General features: G+C 36.1%; 1 protein-coding gene across 1 annotated transcript in view; it reads right to left on the reverse strand.

The window, feature by feature from the left end:
- Positions 1-7243: 7243 nt before the first annotated feature.
- Positions 7244-20669, reverse strand: part of LOC149069004 (uncharacterized) — a 117759-nt gene continuing 104333 nt past the window's right edge. The window contains exons 2-3 of the mRNA XM_089250634.1: positions 11101-11221; positions 7244-10110 (exon numbers count right to left, since the gene is read on the reverse strand). Of these exons, the coding sequence (XP_089106760.1) occupies positions 9437-10108 (672 nt within the window). The 5' untranslated portion in view covers positions 10109-10110; positions 11101-11221 and the 3' untranslated portion in view covers positions 7244-9436. The remainder of the gene's footprint in view (positions 10111-11100; positions 11222-20669) is intronic.

Consider the following 20669-nt stretch of genomic DNA (forward strand, 5'->3'; position numbering starts at 1 on the left):
CTAGTTCATTCTCGTCACCTTCACGTGGTCCATAGCAGGAGTAGCGCAAATGAGGGGAGGCCACGTGCAACGGCACTGTAGAATTGTTTCCTCTGAGGTTTAAACTGTCGTTTGTAGATGTCGATGTTTCTGTATCATCGGTTAGATTCGGTCTTAGGGCTCGGTCTAAACTCATCGACTCGAGGCAACGCTATACTAAGGTAAGCACTGTTGTGGTCGATGTTCCGGTATGGCGTTGCTTTCTAGATGAAACGAATCATCCGTAAGTCGAAGCGTTCGTAGGTTGAAATTGCACCGATTTGGAGAGAATTCGTAACACGAGTTTTTTCCCCGATATTTTCAAATTCGCTGTCCTTCGCAAGGCCTTCAAAACCGTTTACGGATGTTTTTAGTACTTCGCAACATTTTCATGTGCTAGGGGCCTGCCTTAAATTTTTGATTTTGTATCTTTGCAATTTTTTAAATTTTATTATTTGTCTTTTCATTTTTTATTCTCGCACTTTTTCGTATTTGCATAGTATTCCAGTTGTGTCCTACTTTCCGTATTAATATTTTGTATGTATTAATGACGCCGTAAGTCAATCTACCACAAATGACTGGTGAACCGTTGATCCTAAAGGCATACTTCCAGTTAGAAAAAGTATCCAAACAACTTGTAGACCTCAGATAAGTTATTCATATTGCAAGGGGTTGTATAGTTATATATATGAAAAAAAAAAAAACCGAGAGAGATTTCTCTCTCTCGTCACCCTGTCCTAAAAAACCAAATTACAAAGTTATTGCCCCGTCTCTCTTGAAGCTAACAAAAAAAATTATACGTTTCCAAGTGAAATATTTGAATCCAAAAAAAATAGAGAACAGAATAATGAGCTTGTGAATTAGTTTATGCAGTTTTTTCATCTCATTTTCAATGATTTGTGAACTCTATATAATATTTCAGCGAATATTGCACTTGGAAACGTGGATTTTTTTTTTTTTTTTTTTTTGGCCGCCGGAGAGACAACATTTTAATTCAGTTCTAAAACCAAGAACTAAAACCCCATAAGTTTCAAGAAGGAAATAAATCCAACACCTTTTTCAACTCTATAGAAATTTCTATGTAGATATATATTGTTTCCAAGTACTCTTACTACTATATATCTAAATAGGGTTCTGATATTTAAGTAGAAATTTTGTGGTCATTGGATAAAAAACTCGATTTCCTCAACTATTTCTGGATTTATTCCCTTCTCAACCCTTAGGCTTCGGGAATAGCCGCAGAAATGCTCTCATAAAGGCAGCGTAAAAAAAAACAACCCCTCTTGCAATTGTCTTTTGTGCAAGATGACTTTTCTCTAACTCAGTGTTTCTCAACCGCCGGGCCCTGACGCTAGTCACACCGGGCCGCGAGAGTGATTCGCAGTTTAATTGTCCCCGTTAATTTCTCGTTAGTTGTGTGTATGGCAGGGTCTTTCACTTACACAAAAGAGATTTACCGGGCCGCGGGCTTACAAAGGTTGAGAACCACTGCTCTAACTCATACGTTGCAAATACAGTAAAATCTATCTAACAAGGAAAGGGTCCCAAGGTGACGCCTTCAAAGTTTTGAAAAAATTATCATTGATTCCACTCATTTAAATATGCAAAAAAAAAAATATATATATATATATATGAAATCCGGCAGAATTATTATGGGTCACTCAAAAAATAATTTAAATATTAAATTATAATAATATTATAATTTAAATATATTCTGAACGCCAGTAAAGGCCAAGAATAGAATGAATTTAAAAATTCAGCAACCCTAGAGTGTTAGAGGGACGTTATTCAAACACACGAACAGGTGCAGCACAGACAAAGAAGAAGCAGTAATTAGTTCCTAGAACAGGAAAGCTGGAGGAAAAGAAAGTAGAGCGTTTTTGTGTAGATATTGCCAAGAAGAGCGAGAGGGGATGAGTAGCCGACGCTTTAATTTTTAATAATTTTTTTGCGGCTGTAATAATTGCATTCCACCGCTAAATATTTTTGTTTCCATGTGTTTATGGGTGAGATGAATGCACTTGAATATTTTCATAATACTGTATTCTTAGGACGGCACCTTCTGACCCTTTCCTTGTAAGACGGACACTGTATGAGATGGAAACCTGTCATTGATTAATGTCTCTATTTGTGTGTGTGTGTGTGTGTGTGTGTGTGTGTGTGTGTGTGTGTGTGTGTGTGTGTGTGTGTCTCTTTATGAACAGGTTTCACTGTATAAGGGTGCGATTATAGTGCACGCGTGTTTCCGATTCTGGAAACCCGCGTCGTCTTCGATTGGTTAAAAATCCGAATTTAATGCTAAAAAAAGTTGAAATTCAAGTTTTTAACCAGTTGGAGACGACATGGGTTTCCAGAATCAGAAACACGCGTGCACTATAATCGCACCCTTATATTTTATAATGGAAAAAAAGTGTGATACAAAGAATATGGGTTAGAACCCACAATCACCGAGAAAATAATGATTGCTGGCGGGCAGGTACTCGACCAATGCTCAACAACGCACACCCATTATTCTACTTAGTACAAGCAAATCTGTTTGAAAACAAAGCAATAATAAATAAAACTGTAAAATATATCCGTACGCCATCTATACGTCATTCTAAGAACTTCATGTTAAAAAGAAAAAAAAAATCCAGATCATCACGAGATGATCCAGCAAATTTTTCTTCCCATAACAAAATAATACAACACACACAATTTTCCTTTTTACGAAAAAACTTTTTTTTTAATCCTTTACGTGTTAAAATGGACATTCAGATTGAAAGAACTCATACATTTAAGAATAATATTCGTGGATCTTTTACAAACGGGCTTCATGCGTTTCACAGCAACTGCAGAAATGTCTATTGGACCAGAGAAAAAATGTATATATAACAAGTACAAAGTCATCTTTTTTTTGTTTTCGGTTATTTTGAATTTTTGATGAAATACATGCGTGTATACACTTTCCATGATATTAATTGCATATAAAGATTTATTATTTTAAAAGAAGCGAAGCATTTTTTTTTCCTCTTAAATTCATTCGTTGCATGAGCACTTAAAAAAAATAATAATAATCGAGATAATTGAGAAAATTACAAAAAACAAATATATTTTTCTTTCAAATTATTTTTCTCCTCGCAAACATGTGCAAGAAAGACATCAAACATTTTCCTTTTAAATACAAGAAGAAACAAAAACCACACACAAATATATTTACATTGTAACACCAAGATGCACCATCAGGATTTTTACAGTATAAATTCTATATTATATAATTTAAAAAAAAAAAATTTCAAGCCACAACCAGAAAAGTGTCAATCCAAGGTGACATTTAACCCTTTCTTCGGCATACTAGAAATCACTAAACCCCCTTTAAAAGGCCATAATGAAGTAGGCTTTCTTCCAATTTTCAGCAGGTGTAAATTAATGGGGGCAGTGCCGTCTTAACGCATGGGCCCTCCCGGGAGCCGCAAGAGAAGAGGGGGCATCACAAAAACGAGAACTGGTTGAAATTTTCGACAATTGTCAAGTAGGGCCTCAAAAAATTACTTGGACCGGGGCCCATGATGCTCTAAAGGCGGCTCTGATTGGGGTGTAGAGAAAAGTGTTCCATTGAGAAAACAACTTTACAAACATCTTAAAAACAAGAGGCCTTTTTAGAAGGAGAGATATCTCGTCAATGCCGATGAGAGGGTTTTAATATTTTTTTCCTTTCATCAATATGAGCAGATACCGAACAAATTATTACTAGTACGATGCTACCATCAGTACCGTACATACCAAAGCGTATATATTCCAATACTTATATTTACTATTTTTATTTCCAAAATGGCTATTGAAAGTCGGTAGTTAAACTAGTGCTCGAGCTGCTGGTATACCATCTAAACCAAGCTAAACTAATGCTAACTGCGTTAAACCTAATTTTTTTAAGAGATAAGGGTATGTTTTCTTTTTACACTTCACTAACTAAATAGACCTTATTCTATGAACTTCCAAGCAATTAACGAGTGCTATATTTCCCTTGAAATATGGTAGAGAGGAAATACATCTAGTGTTTAAATAGCGGTACGGATACGAAGCGTCACAGCACAGTTGAATTGAGAAAAAAACGCACCATCTCTTGAGATAACGGACGTTTCTCGAAGTAAACCGTACCACATGAAATCCTGGATTTAATTCTGGGCTTTCTGTATCCTGAAAGTAACAGCCCCAAATTACTTGTGGTGTGTGTGTTTTTTTTTTTTTGAAAGACACTCCAAATCCGGTCGTGTTAAGAATCTGTTACGAGTAACGTTATCAAATAAAATTCTCAGTATTCACCACTGTTAGACGTTACGAGTCTACAACAAGTCTTGCCATCAGACCCTTTCCGAGAAACGCCCAGACGTGGTGTGTGAATGATGCACTGCCTCATACAACGTCACATATAACTAAAATTAGCCGCTATATGTATGACTAAGTTTTTAGCCTATTCTGAAACCAACACTTGAAACTTGTACTAAATTAATCGTTGATGAAAAAACGAACCAATTAATACAGATGTTACGCACACAACATATTCATCGAAAAAATAAGATTATAATTACATTGCGAGCACACAACTCGGAAAAGACGAGGCACAACATAGTATAAAAACCATTTCGAAGCATTGAATACAAAATACAGTATATATATATATGTTGATCATTAGGTACGTAAATACCTGAGTATTTGAGCCAAAAGAATGGAGAACATTTTGGTAGAATCAAAACCATTTTCAAAACTTTTGTTTTCGATTGTAAAACATTTTGTGTTTGCTTTCACAACATAATTAGGTTTGAAGTGTAATTATTTAAGAGAATGCAAAAATACAGTAAAAAATATTTCAATTTTGTATTCGATTGATTGAATCAAAAGATATAGTCTGATTGGTTTGAGAATGAATTTCTCAAATACCCTGATTGGTTAAATCGGATTCTGATTGTTTCAATAAAAAGAATTCTGATTGGAGTTAGATAAAAAAACTACAATGATTGGTTGCAAGAGAAAATAAATTTTAATTAGTTGTGGATGAAAAACTTTAATGATTGGTTGAAGGGAAAAAATATTCTAATTGTTTTTGGATGGAAAATAATATATTCTCTAATTGTTGTGATGAAAGACATGATTAGTTGAAGACAAAAAAATATTTTTGCATTGGTTGGATGAAAGACTGGAATGATCTGTTGGATGATAAAATACATTTAAGCATTCTGATTGGTTGGGAAAAGTATATCTTCATTCATAAATTAAAAATATGTATTCTGATTGGTTAAATGAAAAAATATATATCCTGACTAAAAAAAAACTATTAATAATTACCAAAAAGAAGAGGTATATTCTGATTTGTTGAATAAAAGAACAAGTTCTGATTGGTTTACAACCAACTGCAAAGAAACTATTGACAACAAATTTTTGATTGGTTGAATAAAAGAATAAGTTCTGATTCGTTGATTGAAAAACATCTCATGTCCTCATCGGTTGTGTTTTCAGCAAAGCTCCTCCTCCTTTCAAATCAGCAAAATAATGGCCAGCGAAATGAAAGCTTCACTTTATATGCATGAACGTACAGAAATAGGAATATAAACTTCACGTGTACACAAATAGCAAAAATTTATACATTGGCACTGTATAAAAAACACGAAGCATTATTATTTATGACGCTTTTATATGCGTGTATGTATAACATGAATATAGATATATGTATGTATGTACATGTAATATATAAAATAACACCAAAAATTTACGGAGGAGAGAAAAGCACTGGAAGATATTTCTGCGAAGGTAAACATTCTCTGGCGTGGATGGATATTTTCAAAGCGGGAAATATTTGGTTTCAAGACAATCCTTATATTACTGTGTATTTTAAGCGTCGAACTGTTCAGATTTGAAACAAATTTCCGATGCGGATCTGCATAACATAAAAAAAAAGAAGATTTGATATCGATTCACACGATAGCATAATTTCTATGATAGACGAAAAACTTCCTTTTTTTTGGTAAAATATATTTGTGTATGAATATAATATTTGTAAATACCATCTGACAAATTCATTTATTTCTGTATGAGTCTGTCAGTTATATTTTAAATACATCGCTTTGATATCGTATTTCTTTTTTTAAGTTTTTGAGTAACATTTCATGTTATGATCAACAATTTTTAGTACAACAAATAAGCTCAAGTTATAATAATGTACATTGGAAAATTTTGTAATAGTGTAAGCATTTACAATGGCAAGGAAGGTTTGGACGAAAAGAAATTGAATTGAGTGTTTTTCAGCTGGATTTCTGTAAGATGAAGGGCTATCCACACAAACGATGCAGTTTCTATATATGTTTCGTCCATAATGAATTGACCTTAATATCGAGTCCATCATTTAGTTCTGCAAATTCTTTAGCGACAGTCTCTTTTGTTAAATGTTTCTGTGTAAATAGGCTTTAGCAATGTCCGAAAAAAAATTACAAGGTTCTGTAATATGGCCGTTATTGTATCTTACCCGAATCAAAAAACGCAAATTTTCATATACTTTCTGGCTAACAAAGCTATTGTTAAAATGTTTCGATTGTTTCAGGGGAAACCGCGCCGAACTTGGCGGTGAGGATTCATAAGGAACGGATTCTTATTGGTCGGTGCTTATTTGGGGGTTGTCCTCAGTCGCGCGAAATTCTCGTAAAACAGATGTTTAATCGAGCCAATCATGCAATGCGTGAAAAAAATGTCAAGCAATGAATGTTAAAACTCGTAAGCGAAATTCAATTCTGTACAAGACAAAAACACTTCCAACACGGCGTCGTTATTTGAAAGAGTGGGAAAGCGTGTTTTCATGAATCGACACACGCTCTTTAAGAGTTCATTTCCCCCATCTCTTTCAAGTGTTTATACGCTCGGAGAAACAACACTATTTCTTAATCTAAACATTATACTGCATATATTTCCCGAGCAAAAACATTAACCATTTACACAACCTCAGTAACTGCTGCGTTTTAAAAAGACTGGAAATATAAATGAGAAGCAGTTAGCACATTAAACGGGTTCAACATTTCGTAAAACATATTTACAAGGGTCATCTTCGATGAGAACATCAATATACTGCCGTGAAATGACAGGATAGCACTCGTTAAATCACATATATGTTACCCATACTTACACTTTTTTAAGAAGAAATGACGGGATCATGTCACCAAAGTTCAAACTAAATAAAATCTTGTTTTTTTTGTTTTTTTTTCCATTGTAATCCCGTCTCTACTATAGAGCAGTAAATTCAATGTAAAACATCACATACACGTATAATTAAAGAAAAAGAAAATAACATACAGGTCATACTTTCCGAATATATTCAACGCACATATTTTCACGTGAGTCACTTTATAAGAGTCCTGGTTTTTTTTTCCTTTATGCACGTGCCTCCACGTGCGTGAACATTTTTTCACTTTTGTAATCGAGATCATTTTACAGTCCATTGTCAAGTTCGAAGGTCAGATAGAATCGATGATGACACCTGTTATTATCATCAATTTTTATATTTTCATCTTGTTATTCGAAGAAATGCACTGGCATGCATGTTATTACACATGTAGTTTCATTTTCAGAAAGCACAATTTCTAGACATGAGTATAAATGAATTAATTCATTATTTCTCGTCATTTATATATTCCATTGCATTCCTTACGAATGTATAAACGCGAGTTTCGTTCTGGAAGTCACTTGTCAGCTGGTACATAACATTATTTTGTTTAACCTTATAATGAGATAATACTAAAGTGACCAGATTTCATTAAAACGAAACCAGGACATCACACAGCCATTTCAGTCAAATTTTTTTTCCTTATAATACACTCTTCCGGGGTGGCAGATCAGAAATCACCTTGGGAAGTCTGGTCACTCTATATAATACTGTTTGGCATACGATTAAGTGATTGTGAAGGAAGTTGTTATAATTCCTTCCGGTATATAATAAGAAAATAACAAAATTTGTATAAATGAGAGAAAATCAAATTATAGGAGAAAAATTATTTGATTAATTATATATTGGTTCAGATTCTAACTACAGGAAAGGTAATTGCATATTGCGAGATATATAAAATAACCATCACCCCGAAAATATTATAAAACACTCTTTTGCAATGTTCGGAGGGTTTTTGAAATTTGACAATTGTTTGAAATGCTTGTATGTTTAAGGAGTATTTGAATACTAGATGTTCAAGGGGAATACTCATTAGACTCCTGTCTGAATGAGAATGGTGATTCGTTATACTAGTAGTTAAACTGACCATATTTTATCCATAGAGAGAAATACGGGTATCATTAATTCACACTGAAAAGAATTCAGAGTAAAAAGTTGGGTTGGTTGAATAAAAAATGGTTCTAATTACTTGAACAAAAGAGTAGGTTGTTGTTGATTTAACAAAGCAACAAGTTCTAATTGGTAGAAGAATTAGTTCTGATTGGTTGAATAGAAGAATTAGTTCTGATTGGTTGAATAGATGAATTAGTTCTGATTGGTTGAATAGATGAATTAGTTCTGATTGGTTGAAGAATTAGTTCTGATTGGTTGAAGAATTAGTTCTGATTGGTTGAAGAATTAGTTCTGATTGGTTGAAGAATTAGTTCTGATTGGTTCAATAGAAGAATTAGTTTTGATTGGTTCAATAGAAGAATTAGTTCTGATTGGTTGAATAGAAGAATTAGTTCTGATTGGTTGAATGGAAAACAACTTATGACCTCTTGCGCTCCCTTTCTTTTAGCAATATAACAGCCAATGAAAGATATTAAAGAAATCTTTCGTGTATTTTACAAGCATAAAAAAAAGTAATGTCCCATAAAATACGGATTATGTTGTCAGATGTATCGGGTATTATCATCGATATGGAATAACTTGGCTGTAATGGCTGGTATCAATTTCAATATAGATGAGATAAATTTTCTTTTTTCACAATGAAATAAGCATTGGCTTGCTTCAAGATTTCATTGTGTGTCCAGCTTTGATATATAGTGGAATGGCACCAGAGAATGGAGAGCTGGACTTCTCGGGATGAAGCTGTTTTATTCACTGTTTATGTCAGGTAGAAAATTGTTTCTGGTTAATTAATATGAATGATCATTGTTTTATCTACTTTTAAAAGCTGAAAATTTTTTAATAGAAGAAGCTGCCAACGACTCTTATCACGTTGCTGAGGTATCTTTCAGCTCGGATGTCAGTCTAGAAATATAGCGGCGGTTTCACCTTGATGTGTCGTTGAGCACCTTCCGGAGTTTTATTAATTCAGGGGTAAAATTCTAATTCTGTTCTGGAAGAGATCAGGGATGGATTTTGTGGGAACTTCTCCCAGTTAACTACCAGCTGACAAGTACTGTGTTGTTTTTATTGTTGTGGATAGTTCGTTAGCTTGTTCGAAGCATTGTTCTTTCCGACTCTCGGTCAATATTTCTCCGGAGCTTCAGGAATGAGCACCTGCGTCTCGGTGATGACGCTGTTTACGCTGCTGGGCGTGATGCTGTTGTTTGTCTGCTGGTGGTGGCTGTTACCTACGACCGAGTCCTGACTCGGTGATACAGCGTGTTGGGGCAGTGCCGTGAACTCGGAAACCTCCGCCACGGGCGTAATGTCGTTGCTGGTTGTCTGCTGAGGTGGCGACGTCAAGTTGTCGGCTGAATCCTCGGATTCCTCGTTGACTGGCAATTTCTGTACGACTTTCGTGGCTTGCGCTTCGGAGTAGAAAACTTTGATCATGCAGAGTATGGCTCCCATAGCTATCAGCAACAGGCCCACCGTCTGTGCGGCGGGGACGCTGGCTCCGACGCCTATGAAGAGCAACAGCAGGCCCGTGAACAGGAACAGGGTGCCAAGATACACAAGGAAGCGTCTTCTCTGGCGGTCGATGTCGCTGGATGTGCGGTACCGGAAGCGCTGCTGGACGCTGCTTATGGTGCTGATGCTCTGGTGCGCGGCGCGCTTCGTGAAGCTGCGGTTTCGGTTGAGGGATGTGATGCTGGAATGGTGGCTCGGCGGCTGTTGGTTGCCGAATCGGCCGAAAGTCTTGCTCTTCTTTCTGCCGCGCCTAACGGCCACGGCTGGCATCGCTGATATCATGGCTGAAATCGGAAGACAACACGGTGAGATTTGACAATACAAAAGCTACAAGTAGGGTTGTTACAATTACACTGACCCTACTCAGACCTACGTAAAGCCCGTTCTGCTGGTAGTACTTCATTGAAACTTAGTATGACTGTTACGCAGGCAAAGAGGAAAAATAGAACTGCAATAAAAAGATAATAGTTTGAACTTCCACCATCAGGGTAAAACGGGACGAAAGGAAATCAAAAGACACAAACTGTTCATTTCATTACATCATTTGTTCAATGTGCATTCCATTTGCATCAATCACGCGATTCAAGGGCTTTACAGCATGTTCAACAGTAGTGTTAAGAATTTTCCGAGGAACCGCAGCAATATGGCGTGTTATGTTTGCTTTCAATTCAAGCAAGAATCTGTATGTTTCCTCCATTGATAGAAATTCCCTCAATCGGAAGTCACAGGTATTCAAGTCCGGAGAACGAGAAGGTCAGCCATTTTCGGAAAACTTCTCGTCGAAATTACCATAGCATGTCCAAGGTGAGCGCGAAGCAGTTCCTTGACTTGATGGCCATCTTGCATAAAGACAGTAGTCTATGACTTGCTGCTGTAGAAGTTTGGCGTAAAAGGCATGTACAACGGAACACCTTTTAGGAGGAAAGCACTCCTTGCTTGAGGAGAGCACTCCTCAATATTCTCATTTGAGCAGGTGAATGACGCGAATGTATTGTACATTGAACAAATGCTGTGATTAAATAAAATTTAATGTTTCTAATTTGAGTTTCTTGTTCTTGATGTGCCACTTTTCACCTGGTGGTCAAAATTTAAACTATTATTTTTAAAACAATTTTACCGCCCATGTTCGATGTACCGTATATTACCAAGTTTCAATGAAATATGTCAATCAGAACAGGCTCTACACGGTTCTGAGTAAGGTCAGTTAAGTCGCAACCACCCCGTATATTCAACAAAATTTTCTTTTCGAATGAACATATTTGAACAGGAATTACCTCAGGGATGGAAAGGGTTCACCTTGAATTTCCAAATTTAAAAAAAAGAACGCTTCAGAAGAAAGAGCTTTACTTCATCCACATCTCACACCCATTCAATCGATGAAATCCGGTCGGAATCCTGCGAAATAAAATCAGACGTCACTCAAGAAAAAAATTAAAAATGCATAGACATATTTCATACATCATCATTATTATTAACAGGAAAAACTATTAAAAATTTAAATGGGGAATTAAAATTACAGGCTCGGTTAAATGCTGTAACAGAATTCAATGCCTCGACAGATAAAGCCATGTTCGGCATTCAAACGGACGACGTTCAATCGGTATCCAAGGTTTCGACAGCTGGCTGATGCATTCAAAAAAGAAGATTCAATGCGGGGAAAGCTCGCTTGCCGGGTGAGTGCTCTAGACCACTACACTACAAAGGCTACGAACCTCTTTCCTTAGAGCTCGTGTACGGTGCACGGGACCGTACATAGACAGTCATACCTAACTCAGGCCAAAGCTCACATTGCTGCCAATGCCACCAGATGACGACTTATCCAAAGGTGTGTGTGTGTGTTTGAATTTTCTCTCCCAAATTCATTAATTCCCGAATCAGCCACCTGTCGAAACCTTGTAAGAATGGTTAAATCTACCCATACATATAAACACTTTAATTTGACTGCGACAATGACCAATCAACATGCAGCATAAAATCTCCAAGATTTAGCAAATCGGCATGCTACTTCGTGGAGAGATTTTGTTACCGCCGGCACACACACACATGTTGGACTTCACATGCTTTTTCTGAGCAAAATGCTTTTTATGAGCAAAATGCTTTTTATAGCGTGTTAAAGGGTGTGAGGGGTGTCTATTCTATTTAAAGAACTTAAAATACTTTTTTTTTCATACAGAGCACAACTTAGGTCTATCGCTTTAGGCAATTTACTAGCTAGTGAGTTGTGCCGGAAGTGTTAGTGTGTGTACCTAACAATCTGAGTGCGTATCTAGTGTTGTGTCTGATTTTTCAGTGCTCTCGTCTATATTTCAGAAGTAAAGTGAGTGAAGTGTAATGGCCGAATACTTGTACTGTTTGTAGTCCTGTTGCTCTCAGTGGCGAGACATTTTAATCGGGAGATCGGCTCGCATTTGTGCCTCGAAGTTGGGAACCACAGAAAACCAACTTCAGTCGACAACCACTGTGGCAACGGTGGGGTTTCGAACCCGGCGTGATGCGAGTCCGTCACTATGACCACTCGACCACCACAGCGGCAAAGTATTCTTCTTAAAATACGCTTATTACTGCCATCGCTATGTAGATTGCCTGCGAATGTTTTATTGGAAGAATAAGTACTGAAAGATTACTTTGAGTACTTCCAGTACTCCATTTCCACTTTCAGCACTTATTCTATAACTCAAATAATCAGAACCAAATTATTTATTCAACTAATCAGAATTTATTCTTTCAATCAACCAATCGCAAATTATTCTTTTATTCAACAAATCAGAAACAATATTTTTATTCAACCAATCGGAACCAATTTTTTTTAATTCAACCAATCAGAACCATTTTTTTATTCAACCAATCAGAACCATTTTTTTTATTCAACCAATCATAGCTTACTCGTCCAACCAATCAGAACATATATTTTTATTAAATCAATCAGAACTTATTAGTTTGTTGAACCAATCAGAACTTATTAGTTTGTTGAACCAATCAGAACTTATTCTTTTATTCAACCATTCAACCTTTTTGATTTTCATAGGCCTTCCTCGCCACTTCGTATGCCGACAGTCGTCCCTTTTTGGATGGGAATCGGCTAAACATTCTATTCTGGTCTGGTCTGGACGATTTTTCCACTCCTGGTGCAGGTCATCCGGCTGGATAGTGTTTGTTTTGAAAGGCGGTGTTGCGTTTCTTCACGATGACGCACGTCCGCACACGTTTTTGAGCATCCACCATATAGTCTGGACTTGGGGATAATCGTTGAGGGCAACGATTATCCCCTTTTCCCCAAAACTTAAAGATTGTTTTGGCGATCTTCACTATGGGAGTAACGACAGATTGAAAGATGCCGTTACCGGCTGGTTCAAAATTGTGGCGGCAACCGTGTATGCAGAAGGCATAGTAAAACTTGAGCACACCGTTACGACAAATGTTCAAATTTGAATTATGTTTCGCGATTATGTAAGAAAATAGCCAAGGTATATCATACGTTGTAAAATAAGTTTCGTTTCATTGTCTCAAACAATTATGTCTGGAAAGGAAAACGTTCTTCATTTTCCGGATCACCCTCGTACATCAAATGCTTCTATTATAACCGACTATCTCTTTCAATTAGATCACAACCAGTGATCATTGGGACACCCAAAAAGTCAAGTTCCAATCTTGATATGTTTCTCAATGGAATGAGACCATAAACCGACTTTCCCCCCGAACATATAGCAGAATAATCGGCTAATACGTATCGATTCTGATCATAAAAGAACCCTTTATAAAACTCATTTCCCATTAAGTATATGGCAACATGGACCAATGGATCGCTAAAATTATTAGTGCTACTGTTAATGGCCTTTTCAATTGAATCGAAGAGAAATTATCGGATACTGTAATTATTTTTGGCTTTTATATAGCCTTTTTTCCCCCGTACGGCTTCAAAGAACGCATTGAGAGGGTAATAGAAGTTACCAGAAAATTCCATACATGAATGTAGGAGAACAATTTCGGTTCGAAATCGATAAAAATGGTAGAATAATGGTAAAAATGAGAAAAGAAACACCCGAACACATATTTTCACGAAACATTCCATTCGGACGAAATATTTCTCCCTTAATGTTTCTAGTTCTTGGCTCACGTGATGGATACGTGGCCATCAAATGGCTATAAATAGTTGAAAATGTCCTAAAATGAAAATTTAAGGTTATTTTTTGAAAGCAGAACTTTCATGAAACGAGAAGGAATTTTATTTATCATATACACAGTTCCCCCATAAATTCATAAATAGTTTAAATTGAAGGGATTGGTATATATTTGAATACGGTTTGCGAAAAGTTATTGTTACAAAGGATTTCCCCCCTTTTTGGTGCAGAAAAAGATTAGTTAAAATTTTCATCGATAGAGGGTGCTGCAGACGAAAGCAAATCACGAAATATGCAAATCAGTAGGGCGTTGGATTTCTATGTCTTTGCATATTTCACTATTTTTACGTGATGGAGCATATTTCCAAAATTTTAAGGCATATTATGCATGTTTCATAATTTTCGATGAGAAGTAGATTTCACCCTCGCTATTCCAATCCCGCTTCAAAGCGGTTTTATTTCGGTTACCGCCTCTGAGGAGAGCTCTTAGGGCTAGGATTTTTATGCACTAAAAAACGTTGCTGATTGGTGAAAAATCCCGAAATTCAGGTTTTTCAATCAATTATCAGCAATGACACTGAATTGTTAGAGCATAAAAATACCAGCCCTTCAAGGAAACTGATGTGCGGCTGTAAATACAGATTAATCATCTGAATCGCTGTAAGTGATGGTAACACGTGGGGAAAAATTGGCTGAAGTTGGTAAATGGGGGAATTTTTTTTAGCGTTTGTGGGAGATTTTGAGTTTAATTAAATAATTATATATTATTTAGTGATATATTTTATTAAATAATTAGTGATATATTTTATTAAATAATTAGTGATATATTTTATTAAATAATTAGTGATATATTTTATTAAATAATTAAATAAAAATTATTCTTTTATTTAATATAATTCTTTTTTTTTTTAATTTTGTGCTTTTCTAAAGCTAAATACACTAGTTGGTTAGGTATTTTTACCTATAGATGGCAGCACATTGTTTATGAATTTGGAGGAGGAAAAAACTCGCTCAAAAGGGAAATTTTTAAGGGAATTTTGGCTCGATGAGGTTAGATAGTAAAACGAATGATTTCTGTTCATATAATAAGTAATGGTTCAAAATACGCAGTTTAGACTGCATCAACACTTCTCTTCATCATATTATGTTGCTAAAACTAATGTTATTTGAGATAGGAATGAACAAAATTTTAGGACATCTTTTTAGTTTTATAGGACATATTTACAATTTTTTAAGAGCGTAAATGAATATTTAATAGAGCACTTTTTGGAAGTTTTCAGGCTATAAAAATTCTAGCCCTGCAAATCAGAGTCCTATAAAATGCAGTCATTTCTGAATTTTCCTGTTACTGGCACTTACGTGAGGCTTTTATTGTGATGTTGACACTGGTGGATAATGTGTTATTGGTGAAGTTGTTTTACCTCAGCCACAAATAGCTTGACGAAACACACTGCATTTGATAGGACTCGGACCAGCCTCAGACTTACGTATTTCTAGTTATTTGCATTCGTACAGTGTTCTCTATGTGAAAAATTTTTGCCTGTTAAAAACACACATAAACAGCAAATCGTAAGAATTACTTTTTCGAAAACCAATTCCTTCAATTTTTATGAATTTTTAAACTATTTACAAGTTTTATTGGACATCCTGTATATCAGAGGTCTTCAAACTTTTTCCAGTCACGAGCACTGTCTGTACTCGTCATCAAAAGAAGAGCACCCTTACGGCAAGTTTAACATAGGAATGCATGAAATCAGGGGATGATTTCAATCCTTGAATGCAATTTTTAAGAGGTGTTTTAATTGGAACATTGATCAAGTGCTCGCGAGTACGAAATCAGACGCAAGCATCGAGCACTCTGGGTACTTCAGGGAGCACCGTGGTGCTCGTGAGCAACGGGGTGAAGATGCCTGCCGTATATGTTCGAATGAAAATTATGCTTTCGGGACACCCTGTATATTTCGGTTAAAAACTGTTCGTTGATTCTGTTTCATTTCAACGTTGCTTCAACACGTGATCGTCATCTTCATGAAATTTTCCGTCGTCTTGAAAAGGTGGAAAATATTCGCATACGCACGTAACTTCAAACTATTCTTCATTTTTGTGTTATAGTTATTAATCGCAGTCAGTCATGACCGATGTGAATAAAGTTTCTCACGAAGTGGTTTCTTTAATGAAATAATCGGGTAATAAAATGAAATTTATGATGGAACTAAGTGTAAGCAGATGAAAGCAAAAAACTGAAACTTCAACAAATTTTTTCATTAAAGCCGAAAGGCTCTACGCAAGCATTTATCAAAGCTCTAAAAGCCTTAACAAACTTTCTTCAAAGCTCTACAAATGTTTATCAAAGCTCAACAATTTTTTTTCAGTGCTTAAAGCCTTAAAAAATTTTTTTATCAAAGCTTGAAACATCAATTTTCTTTTACCAAAATTCAATCATTTTCTTTTAATGCTGAAAGCCATAAAATTTCTTTTCATCAAGGATAAATTTTTTTTCCAACGTATTTAATGGGTCTCGTTACTCTTAAAGTAGAATTTTCAATAATGTCTCCCAAAATAAATTTCATTTAAAAAATTAAAATGCTGAGAAAAAATTTCGTGTCAATCGGTTAATTTGGTCTTTCATAATAAAAGAAAGAAATAATGTGTGAATTCTAGTGTAAACGTATGCAAGAAACTCATCCGTGAGGTTAAAAATTCTGAAATTTTGCAGAAATGTTTATTTGACATGCGTTAGTAAAATAGACCTCGAACTTAGATATTTGGATATTGGTTAAAGTTTTGTGAATTTCGAAAAAATATATATAAATTTCAAAAATCTAAATTCAACATTTTCTTAAAAATACTTCCCTTCATTCAATTGCTAAATCCGAGGTCTATTTTACTAACACATGCCGAATAAACATTTTTGAAAAATTTCAGAAATTGTGGCATTGAACATTGAAGGACCGGACACACAACGCTTTCCATCTCAAGGAGATATCAAAGCGTTCCCGAAAGATGGGTGCATCCGGAATTTTATTAAATATGTATATATATATCTATATAAATTTGTATAACAGAATAACAAGTCCAATTACAGGAGTATAAATCAACGGAATAATTATGATAAATCATGATCTAAGAATCGTCCTTGGCATGTACGGACTCGATAGTCAAACTCCGTTGGTGGCGGTCCGTCCGCGTTCGTTGGATGTCACTAGTCGTGTAGGCCGTTCAACGACGAATCGATGTCATGTTTGCGTCACATGTCCTGGTCCAAGTGTCCAAGTCAGCCAATGTTCGGACACCCAGATGTTTTAGCTCATCCTAGGCACACATTCTTGTTCCATAAGCATCCTACGTCTTAATTCTCCTGGGCAATTAGGAGATTTTCATCACAGAAGTTGTGGCAGTATTTTTTTTTCTTACGAATGAGCTCAAAACTGCAATCTGAGAAAATCACGTTCAAAGTGTTTTTTCTTGTACTTGTTTACTATATAATTCATTATTTGTTTATTCCTTTTATCATTAAAGAACCAATTAACCGATTGACATGAAATTTTCAGAATTTTATTTGCAATTTAATGAACATTTTTGAAGTCATTTTTGAAAATTAGACTTTAAGGGTCGTGAGACCCTTTTGAAGCTTCAATAACTTTTTTTTTCAACGCTTAAAGCTTCAAAAAAGTTTTTATTTATCGAAGCTTAATAACTCAAGAAATCTGTAAAGCTTAAAGCCCCAAGAAATTCTTAAAACTTAAATCCTAAAGGAACCTTCAAAACTTGAATATCCTAAAGGAACCTTCAAAACTTGAATATCCTAAAGGACTAACCAAGTCGTTATCAAAGATTCGAAAAATCTTCAAAGAGCTTAAAGCATCTTAACCCGTGATCACGTGCAAGGGGGTGTTTCGCACCCCAACCGAATATATATCACGAATTTTATAACTTTGCTATTTTGAGAACTAGTATAACCTAATGTAGCTGCTTCTGAGGTCATCTTTTAGCAGGGGAACGTGTCAGACGCGAAATTCCCTCTTTTGTTCACTTGAATGTGTTGTTAAACACCCCCTTGAGTTATGAAGATGAGATTAAATGCCTACAAAAAAAATTTGAAGATGTTTCTACAGATGAAAAAACAATATACGAGTCAGAATTAATAATAGGCCTTTCTTTTCTTTCAAACCAAGCACAACTCAGGTCTATCACCATCTATGGGAGATTTACTACCTAGTGAGTTGTGCCGGAAGTGTGTGTGTGTACGAAACAGTCTGAGTGCGTTGCGTTAGATTTTTTAGTACCGCCATCTATATTTCAAAAGTGAGTGATGTGTTATGATTGAATTACATTTGTACTGTGTGTGGGTCTGCTGCTCTCCGTGGCGAGACTTTTTAAAGGCCTAAGGCTGGGATTACACTATAAAAGTTTGATAAAATTTTTTTTATAAAATTTCGAAAATGCAACCAATAAGCGTCTCGGTTACATTTGAGCAAACGTAACCGAGACGCTTATTGGTTGAATTGGAAATCAAAAAGCTTTTACAAAACTTTTATAGAGTAATGCCAGCCTAAGAGCTATCGCAAGATCTTTCTCAGAAGATCTTACCATAGCTCTTATGGAATCCGAAGATGTCGTGGATGTTGTAGATGAAATCGGCGTTCCATATTCTACTACTAAAATTTCAAATAGATTTTTCTTATGAAATTTTTTTTTTTTTCGCATTGCTCACCATTGCAATCAATGCAAGGGTGTTCTCGTTATCAACGAAAGAAATGCCAAATGAATTCAAGAAAAGAAGGCTCTCTTCCACCTAGAAAGACCCTAGCCACTCAGATCCCAAATAGGAAAACAGTCCGCACTCCAGCTTAAAGGAAGAATCTGGAAAAAAAATTTCAGCTTCCAAACCATTTGCAAAAAAATTAAAGACTGTTTTTTATGTGCGCTAGAAAAAGACAGGAACACAAAAACTAGCTGCTCCAAGTCCAGTAAGTATACAGGGTGGGCAAAAAGTCCGTAGAAACTTTAAAAATGAATAAAAACCGGAAAAATAACTGAAATAAAAAGTTTGCAGGGCCCAGTCACCTGTAATGGAACCCCAGGGGTTCCACGGAAGACCACTTGGGAAACCATGCGCTATATGTTTTCCTTTCGTGACCATCCGATACCGACGGAACAAGGGCGAGTGGTGTACGCCGACTGTATTACGACATTTCATTACGTGATATTAAACTGCGTAAATGATTTTTTACTTCATAAAATTCACGAATTTCGTTTGAATTGGACGATTCCGTTCCTGATTAAAATACAGGGTGGGCAAAAATGTCCGTAACAACTTTAAAAATGAATAAAAATAGGGTTAGCATCGCTAGGTCACGTGAATTATTTTTAAGACAGGAAAAAAACGGCCGATAGAGGGCGCTGGCACGAGCGACTTCGGTGGAAATATGCAAATGAGACGGTTATAAGAACTTGCGTTCCTAATCCACAATCAGTTCACCGTTGTAAACCGTGTATGTGGACCTGCTGCACTCTGCCGTTGCTGGATTTGGGACTCGCCTGCAATGTGTTATCCCCTGTAATGGTGGTGATCACGGAGAACACATACTGCTGTAATAAAACGGTTTGGAGGCATTCTGTGTTCATTATTTGCGTATCTTTTCTTTGACTCGTGTACGTCAGTGTCACCTATCGGCTGTTTTTCCCGTCTTAAAAACATTCCCGTGACCTAGCGATGCTAACCCTGCAAACCGTTTTTATTTCGGTTATTCTCCCGATTTTTATGAATTTTTAAAGTTTTTACGGACTTTTTGCCCACCCTGTATTTGTCAAGAATATACTATCGGCCTGTGCGTGGAATAATGTAAGATTCCATATCAAATAAAAATACTAGTATTTACTCGTAAATTCTTCCATTTTAATTAAATGTTGTTTTCAATATATACATTTACAAAAATTTAAATTAAAAAAAACGCGTTTCAGAATAAATTAAGGAGTAGGGTGCAAAGCACCCAATTGGGCGAGCTAATGTTCTTCCCAGTATAGTCAACACCACCTATAGAACAAGGCCTCCGCACGAAACTTGTGACGTCAATGAACGCCATTTCTCCTATTGCCATTGGATATATTGCAAAATAAGGTAAAGATATCGCATGCGTCGGCCTGCTATATCAACACCACACTAAATATATTTAGTGTGGTGTTGGATATATCCAACGGCAATAGGTGAAATGACCTTTTTTCAGTGACGTCACGAGCTTCGTGCGGAGCCCTTGTTCTGTAGGTGGTGTTGATATAGCGCGCGTATACCCATTTATACAAGGCATCTTCAACTCGTTGCGCGCGACCCCCACCACGGTGCTGCCCCTATAACGTACCCAGAGCGCTCGATGCTCGTGTGCAATTTCATGCTCGCCAGCACTTTCCAACGACAACTTTCCAATTAAGTAACCATGTGCGAATTGCATTCGCATGCCGAATTTGTCGTACGTGTGCTCTTACTTTGATGATGGGGCAAAGGCAGTGCTCGCGACTATAAAAAGGTTGAAAACCTCTGGTTTAAACAATGATCAGGTTAAAACAACGCATGCACTTAAGCTAAAACAAATCCGAAAGCTTCAACAAACCTAAAACCTCGTGAAAATCTTAAACCTACATTAATTGAAAGCGTAGAAGAAGAAAAAACAAACCCTTCAAGGAGCAAAATGTTATTAAAAACTTCTTAAATTTAAAATATCTTTCGG

This window comes from Pholcus phalangioides, unplaced genomic scaffold, assembly GCF_987345545.1.
Source record: "Pholcus phalangioides strain wild (caught in Gottingen) unplaced genomic scaffold, Ppha-v1.0 ptg000024l_1, whole genome shotgun sequence".
In the NCBI taxonomy this organism is placed as follows: Eukaryota; Metazoa; Arthropoda; class Arachnida; order Araneae; family Pholcidae; genus Pholcus; species Pholcus phalangioides.